This window comes from Montipora foliosa, chromosome 13 (genome assembly GCF_036669935.1).
Source record: "Montipora foliosa isolate CH-2021 chromosome 13, ASM3666993v2, whole genome shotgun sequence".
NCBI classification, from domain to species: domain Eukaryota; kingdom Metazoa; phylum Cnidaria; class Anthozoa; order Scleractinia; family Acroporidae; genus Montipora; species Montipora foliosa.
In genome coordinates, this window is record NC_090881.1 from 106,635 (window position 1) to 115,352 (window position 8,718).

An 8,718-nucleotide genomic window follows, 5' to 3' on the forward strand; every position below is an offset into this window, starting at 1 on the left:
AGATGTATGAAACGAATAAATGTAAGTATCTTATGAGCAATTCTTATGATGATGTTATATTTGAAGTCATTAAACATATGGAAGAAAGTAACAAATATATTGAACGCAGATGTAGAAAAAATATCTAAATAATAGTATATAAATGTCGGAAAAAACTGCTATGGAACATATAACTGAAATATTAACAAATCATGCCCACCAGATTTCATTGTGAATGATGACGTCACAGAATATGAAAATGAAAAGATCAGAAAAATGGTCAAGATTTAGGTTACAAATATAGAGTGCATCAAAACGCAACACACTTAAAAAATAATGTATAGTATCTATATATGGAAAGGGAAAATCTGAACAAGTCTTATAACTGTGATGATTGTGGAAAATTAGTAAAACCGAAAGGAAGACCTAGATATTACACTGATGAGGAATGACGTCAAAGGAAAACAGATTATATGTTGCATAAAGAATGGTTTTGTCAAATTTGCAACAATGGTCATAACTATACTCTTGCAGGAAAGCATAAACATTTACACACGAACAAACACTTTAAAAACTCTCTGAAACTTATTCAAGAGGAAACAGATTAAATTCATTATATCTCAAGTCATCCATGATTTGGATGCGTTGAAATAGTTGTCCTATATCTTTTTAAAAGCAGTCATTTTCATGCATGAATTCAAACGCACTAAAAATGGCTTGAAGAATTATTTACTATAACTAATATATAGAATGAATAATATGTCACATTATAGTATGAATAAAAAAGATCTTAAAAAACTGAGTAAATCTGAACTGATCAAATTGCTATTGAAACAAGATAAAAAACCAGTGCCAGCTTCAAGGACTGTCAAACCAATTAGACCAATCCCAAACCAAGAAAGAGTGTAAATCAAATGGTTCAAGATTATGAAAACAACATAATTCTTCCACCACTAGAATTCAGGGATGGATACAAACCAGTTCCATTACCAAGGACTAAAAAACCAGTTCCATTACCAAGGACTAAGATTGAGCAAACAGTAAAGGCATTAAAAGGTTACACAAAGTCTTTTGAGATAAATATCAAAAACAACAAAGACCCACTTATACAACTGCAAAATACAAGAAACGCTGTTGCTAACCATATTGAAAACATATTAATATCAATGAAAGGGCTCAAGTTTGTTGAAACACTGAGGGTTACATTCGAAAAGGAAACAGGTCATGAAGAAAGAGTCGTCAAAACAGCTTATTTCAACAGTCAACCCCAAACAATAACAAATGACACACAAATTGAACCAGCTTTATCTTTATCAAAACAAGACATACTGAATAAGATTGCAGTTTGGATTTCAGAGGGATCTGGTTGGACTGTTGAATCAGTTGAAAACCATTATCTTAATGTGGTAAAATACGAACCAATGAAAGGATCATTATACATTAAACTACCACATGAACTCAGAAACAGTGCAAAGGGATTGATCAACATGAAAAATGAGGATAATGAATGTTTTAGATGGTGCCATATTCGACATTTGAGCCCTCAAGACAAATACCCTCAGAGAATCAAAAAAGTTGACAAGCAATTTATTGAAAATTTAGATTATTCAGGAATTCAATTCCCTGTGACTGTGAAACAGTACAACAAAATAGAAAAGCAGAATGAAATAAACATCAATGTATTTGGTTATGAAGAAAAACAAAAATATCCCATTTATGTATGAAAAGAAAAGTATGAAGATTGTATGAATCTGCTTCTTATAACAGAAAATGAAAACAAGCACTATGTATTAATCAAAGATTTCAACAAGTTTATGTACAATCAAACAAAACACAAGGAAAGGAAGCACTTCTGCATGCATTGCTTACAATGTTTTAGTTCTGAAAGAGTGTTGACTGATCATAAAGAAAACTGTATCCAAGTGAATGGAACACAAGCAATTAAAATGACAACATACTAAAATTCAATAATTTCCATAAACAACTACCAGTTCCATTTGTAATATATGCAGACTTCGAAGCCATAACTGAAAAAATTCATGGATGTCAACCCAATGATGATAAATCATACACAGAGGCTTATCAAAAGCATACAGACTGTGGTTATGGATACAAGGTTGTTTGTTGTTATGATGATACATACACAAAACCAGTACAAATTTATAAAGGTGAAAAAGCTGTTTACAAATTTATGGAAGCTATGCTGGATGAAGTCAAATATTGCAAGAAGGTTACAAAAAAAGAATTCAACAAACCATTGAGAATGACTGAAGATCATGAAAAAGAATTTCAAAGAGCTGATAAATGCCATATATGTGAGAAAGAATACAATAAAACTGATGTAAGAGTAAGAGATCACTGCCATGTGACCGGTCAGTACAGAGGATCCGCACATCAAGATTGTAACCTAAATTTCAGATTGACTGAGAAAATACCAGTTATATTTCACAATCTCCGTGGGTATGACAGTCATTTTATAATGCAAGAAATTGGTGAAATAGTCAAAGAGCATAAATACACAAATAAGAAAGGTGAAAGGTGTCAAATGAATATCAACGCCATACCAAACAACATGGAAAAGTATATGGCTTTCATGCTTGGTAATCATCTGACCTTCATTGATAGTTTTCAATTTATGAGCTCAAGTCTTGATAAACTGGTGAGCAACCTACCAAAAGAAGCATTGATATATACATCTAAAAAATACAAAGGTAAAGAGCTTGATTTAACGTCACAAAAAGGAGTATATCCATACGACTTCATGGATAGCTTTGATAAATTCAACGAAAAGCTACCACCAAAAGAAGAATTTTACAGTATATTAAATGATGAGGATATAACAGATGATCAATACAAACATGCTCAAAATGTATGGAACACTTTTAATCTGAAAAATATGGGTGAGTACCATGACTTATATCTTAAATCCGACATACTTCTGTTAGCAGATGTCTTTGAAAACTTTCGAAAGACCTGTCTGCAATACTACAAACTAGACCCCTGTCATTATTTTACCAGTCCTGGGCTTTCCTGGGATGCTATGCTAAAAATGACTGATATCAAATTAGAGCTTATGACTGATATTGATAAGTTTCAATTCATTGAAAAAGGCATGCGTGGAGGTATCAGTTACATAGCCAACCGATATGGAAAGTCGAATAATAAATACATGAAAACATATGATGAAAAGGCGCCCTCAAAGAAAATAATGTATCTTGATGCTAACAATCTGTATGGTTGGGCAATGAGCCAACTGGTGGTTTTAAATGGATGACAGAAAAACAGATAGACAATATAGACTTAGCTAGGTACAGAGACGACAGCACTAAAGGTTTGATACTAGAAGTAGACCTAACATATCCGAAAGAACAACATGATTTGCATAATGACTACCCACTAGCACCGGAAAAGGTTAAAGTAGGTGAAAACATGCTATCAGAATATTCCAAAAAAATCGCTAAGAAATACAATATCTCAACTGGTTTAGTTAATAAACTGATACCTACATTAAGCAATAAAGAAAAGTACGTTCTTCATTACAGAAACCTACAATTGTACACTGATCTTGGTTTGAAAATAACTAAAGTCCATCGAGTACTAGAGTTCAATCAGTCCGCATGGTTGAAGCAATATATTGACTTTAATACTGAGAAAAGAACTAATGCTAAAAATGCTTTCGAGAAAGATTTCTTCAAACTAATGAACAACAGCGTCTTTGGTAAAACAATGGAAAACATTAGAAAAAGAGTAGATGTCAGATTAGTGACTGATGAAAACAAACTATTAAAAATGGCTGCTAAACCAACATATGTTAGCAGCAAGATCTTTAATGAAAATTTAGTAGCTGTTCATAAGATCAAAGAAACACTAACCTTAAACAGACCGGCATATGTGGGTATGTGTATCCTAGATCTTAGTAAGACACTAATGTATGATTTCCACTACAATTATATCAAACAAAAATACGGCAGCAAAGCGAAATTATTATTCACAGACACAGACAGCTTGACCTATGAAATTGAAACCAGTGATGTGTACCAAGACTTTTGGAATGATAAAGACAAATTCGACAACAGTGATTATCCACAAGATTCACAATATTTCAACACAACAAATAAAAAAGTGATCGGTAAATTCAAAGATGAAGTGGCAGGCATACCGATAACCGAATTCGTCGGATTGAGATCAAAAATGTATTCATATATGAAAGACAATGACAAAGGCGGAAAGACAGCAAAGGGAATCAAGAAAAATATTATTAAGAAGAACATCACTCATAAAAATTATAAAAACGTACTGTTCAACAACGAACAAATGCATCACACCATGAAAACGATCAGAAGCAACTTGCATCAACTTGGAAGCTATGAGCTTAATAAAGTATCATTGTCCTGCTTCGATGATAAGCGCTATATTCACAGCAATGGTGTGACAAGTTATGCATACGGACATTACAAAATCTAAAAAGTTGGCCGCTGACGTCACGGCACAGCAGTGCCGGTCTACATACAAGTACCGCAAGCACAATCTGAATGATAAAGTTTACTCATAAAGTTTACTCGTAAAGTTTACTCATAAAGTTTACTAAAATGTGAGGCTTTTGATTTGTTGAAAATCACGGGAAAACCCCCTTTCTTTATTTCCGAGAATGTTATGCTTTGTGAAAGAAAGCCACGCATTTTAAATAACATATATATTTTCAAAAATATGAGATCATAAATACGAGATCAAAAGTTGAAAGCCATTAAATGGAAAGTAGTATGGAGTTGGGTTGGTATGAGAACATTTTTGCAAAAATGGTCTCGTACCCCCAACTCTATAACTACTAATGGACCTTTTTAACTTGTGCGTTTTGTTTTCCCAATTCAGACCATGTGATGTTACCTTAGGGTACAGTTTCCTTGAAATTTCATGTTATGCATGTGCATATGTACGCATAATTTATGAAAAGACGGGGAAAATTCGCTTTAGAATATCACGTGGACTGTATTTGAAATCAAAATCGTTTGGTGATTGTTTTCTGGGATACTTTCAATATCCCTGACGATACGGTAGACCGGCGAACACTTGGATCTTTTAATTCAATTTTACAACTCGTTTTAGGCCTTCTTTGCACTTTCACAACATACAAGTGAAGAGGTCCATTAATGTGAGCAACACAAAGTTATCAACATAAAGCCCCGGCCAAACGATAGCGAGAGTTGAAACTCTCGTTCTTGTTTGGCCAAGAATTCTCATCCACTCTCGCCTACTGTCGTCGACTCTCGACAGCTCTCATCGAATTTTAACCCGCTCAATTTTCTCATGAGAGTTGGCGAGAGCCAGTTTTGTCACGAGACTTTGGGCGAGAGTTTTGCGGTCAGCGGTTACTGTTTTTTTTCCAGCGGCCAAGTTAAAAAACAGGAAAAAGAATATGACGTAGAATTCGTGGACCAAGGACAACGCCTAGGCTGAATATACCGGCTGGCTAGTCGCCATGTTTACGTCAGAAAGGGTTTTTGCAGGGTGATTCCCAGGCTCTCTCTTTTATTTGCGCGTGAAACTCTCCACAAACTCTCGTCAACTCTCGCTCTCATTTTGCCACCTCTCGATCACTCTCATCGACTCTCATGAGCTTTCAAAAGTTTCAACTATGATCAACTCTCCCTCTCGTTTGGCCAGGGCTTTACAATCTCTCTCTTAATTTATTTCAGAGCCAAAACGAAGCGGAGTAACAGGAGTGAAACGCAATGCCGGTGATTCTCTTTCACTTTGCAACCTCTGCAGCAGTAAAAAGAAATCTTCGATGGTCATGTGTGCGGAGTGTATGCAATGGCAACATTTTAAGTGTGCAGGCGTAACAATTGTGAACTATTCCGGACAGTTCAGCTGTGGTAATTGTCGAAAGAAATAAACGTTTGAGATGTAATTTGTTGAGCCACTTAAAATATGAGAAGTATTTAGGACGCATTGCAGTTTCGTTTTCTTTGTTCAAAGGAACTTTGTACAAAGTAACTTTTAAGACGATTTATTTCATGTTATGATTACGTAATTAAAATTTTAACATTGAAGGTTCTTTTAGGAAAAGTCATAAAGTAGGGAAAACCTTAGTAATTTCTAGGTAAATTCAAGCCTCAGCAATGAGCCAGCCAGAGCATATAAGGAAATACTACTTTATAACGAAAACTACAACTTTGCTAATGAATATAAGAAAATAATGTGCGTTACTGTTGTTGAAAACATAACATTCAAAAGTTTATTGTCTTCTGTCTCCCACTTATCTCAAAGGAGATTTGACCAAAAAGTATAACAGGCATGTATATATATTGATTTAACAAAGGTGGCCTATTTATGAAAGATACGAGCTGAAACCTTGGCAAACTGAACTATTTAAAGAAGTACTATTGATTTACTCTTTGGAATTCATAAATTTGTCTTTTTTACCACAAGCAGTTAACACGATGATAATACCAGTTTTAAATGCCTGTCAAACATCTGTTGCGAGTATATACGTATTACGCACCTTTGCCTGTTGTCTTTTTAACTCGTTTGTGTCGCTAGCTGACATGGAAAAGTGCCAAAATAAGGCAACCAGAGTGAGTGAAAATCTTCAATTACACTGGCTTTCCTCATGGTACTTGGCGATAGGTTCAAATAGTTTATACCTCAGTTTTCCTGCATTTGCAAAAATAAATTACTTCATTCGATATCTAGATATCCCCAGGTGCTCTACCTTGATTAGTTGTTGACTGAAAAATTACTACACTTGATGAGTAACTTGACCTTCCTCTTAGCCAACACTTGCATTTATGTAACTTCATTCAATTTTCTATTGTTTTGGAACCAGACTATCGAATAAAGTGGATGATACAGAATTCTCGTATTTGTGTGAATGTAGTCACTGTAATGAACAGCTTTTCGTACTTCTAAAAAAAAACAATCAGAACTGCAATCATGGTAAATTTGTGATGAGGAAGATAAGATGTTCCCAAAAGATTTCTAGTACAAAGCTGTACGAATTTTTGGAATGATTGCTTTCACCAACAATCGACTACGTACAAAAGTGATTAGAGAACTGTCTCATCCTTTTTAAACCCTTTCAAGAGCTGTCAGTAATTTCCTCCATCAAATAGAAAGAACAGGAAACCAGCTGGATGACCTTTTCATGTAAATGAAAGCACAAAGCTCATGCTTTCAATTACGGAAAAGCATAAAACTCATGTAGTCCGGCAGAAGATGTAGCAGCCCCCTTTCAATGCGACTGCACTAATTGCTTTAAAACACCACAAGCCATTTAACAGCTTGTAATTTAAAATATTTATGGCATAAACTAAACATCTTGTTTCAGTTGCAATAGCAGCTTGTAAACATCACGGTGCTCTGAGCTCTCCAAAGGCCCCCGAGCACCCGAGAATCGTTATTTGTAAGAAGCGACTTTTCCTTTAAACTTAAAATAAAATGACACAATTAGAAAACGTTTTTACACATAGTGAGCAGTTATTCTAGTTTCGATTCCCTGAATGATATTTAACGTAACATCGTATTTCTTTTTAACAGCATCGATACATATGTTTGCAGAAACATGTGGTTGGGCGACCTTGTACACTATAAGGAGGTCAATCTTACGAAACACTAGCAGTTATAAACATCCTCAATTTAGATTTCTGATACTCTTGTGTTGCTTTTCTGTTATAAAATAACTGGGACTGCAACTAAAGAGTTAGTGAATGGCTTTGTAATGATGTATTGTTGCATTTAACTATGTTGTGAAGTATACGAATTTGTTTTTGTTGATTCCTTTGGAAGCACTGGAATTTTATTTGATTGATGACAGCGCTGAGTGTATGCATTTCGCCGTTTCACAAGCCTGTGGAGGTAAAAAAACTGATGAAGCCGTGGCATTGCACAAATCAGCCGTTTGAACCTGCTACCCCAGACAAAAGTCTGTTCAGCAGCCATAGTGTTGTATCCATTGGGTACTTTGTCAATTGGGTTATACAAGGTTTTGCATTTCTCATCTTTACGAATATGCAATTTATCAATGACTTTTACAACACACTGCCACACTTTCTTCAAAGGATCTTCAAATGGGAGGTCTACACGTGCAACCTTTAAGCCATCAACGTGACATATGTCATATGCGACTATAGTGCTTGACATCACCGTCATAAGCTCTTCCGGGGCCATTCCATCATCCAATAATGGCTTAAACTTTCGATACAGCCAAAGGACCAATATTAAAAAGGCCTGTGAGGGTGACTCGGATCTAAAAAGAAAAGGAAAGTTCAGCACATATGGTTTACTATGCAGAACCGTTCAATATATCCACATATGCTATCGATCAAGGTTAAACACAAAGGCATGTACCCAAGTCAGACGTCACCAATCACATTGGTGCCCACCCATCAAACGGAAATCCCTTTGCACGATCCGTGTAGTGTGTTTAGCGCGAGACACGACATCTCGCGTGAGATGACGCAAGGGAATCATCAGCCCTTTACACCACCAGCAACTAAACAAATAGCAGTAACCCAGCGATGCAAGCAGTAAACATAATTTTTTAAGAACGCAAGCCTGTAAATAGGTTGCCAGTATTCTATGTGACCCCAGCACTAACAACAAAAAAAATTCCTCTGGACCAACTATGAAGTGTTTTATATCCTCCAGTGTCCTTATTGCATGAAGATGGCTCCATTTCAAAACAGCTGTCAAGGAATTTGCTGTTTGCTTGAATGGACTCACGTGTGCCTGAAAAACCAT

General features: G+C 35.5%; 2 protein-coding genes across 2 annotated transcripts; both read left to right on the forward strand.

Annotated features, from left to right (window-relative positions):
* Positions 1-893: 893 nt before the first annotated feature.
* Positions 894-3,253, forward strand: LOC137983516 (uncharacterized). Its single transcript, XM_068830670.1, has 2 exons — positions 894-1,665; positions 1,992-3,253. The coding sequence occupies exons 1-2, from the start codon at positions 894-896 to the stop codon at positions 3,251-3,253; spliced, it is 2,034 nt and encodes a 677-aa protein (XP_068686771.1).
* Positions 3,250-4,443, forward strand: LOC137983517 (uncharacterized). The gene has a single exon (XM_068830671.1). It carries the CDS (start codon positions 3,250-3,252, stop codon positions 4,441-4,443), a length of 1,194 nt encoding a protein of 397 aa, XP_068686772.1.
* The last annotated feature ends 4,275 nt before the right edge of the window (positions 4,444-8,718 follow it).

Excerpts from the sequence above, each read along its gene's own strand:
- LOC137983516 (XM_068830670.1), top strand. The coding sequence starts at position 894 with ATGGTTCAAGATTATGAAAACAACATAATTCTTCCACCACTAGAATTC. Across the intron at positions 1,666-1,991 it reads AATAAACATCAATGTATTTG|ACTTCGAAGCCATAACTGAA; the intron begins GTTATGAAGAAA and ends TAATATATGCAG.
- LOC137983517 (XM_068830671.1), top strand. The coding sequence starts at position 3,250 with ATGACAGAAAAACAGATAGACAATATAGACTTAGCTAGGTACAGAGAC.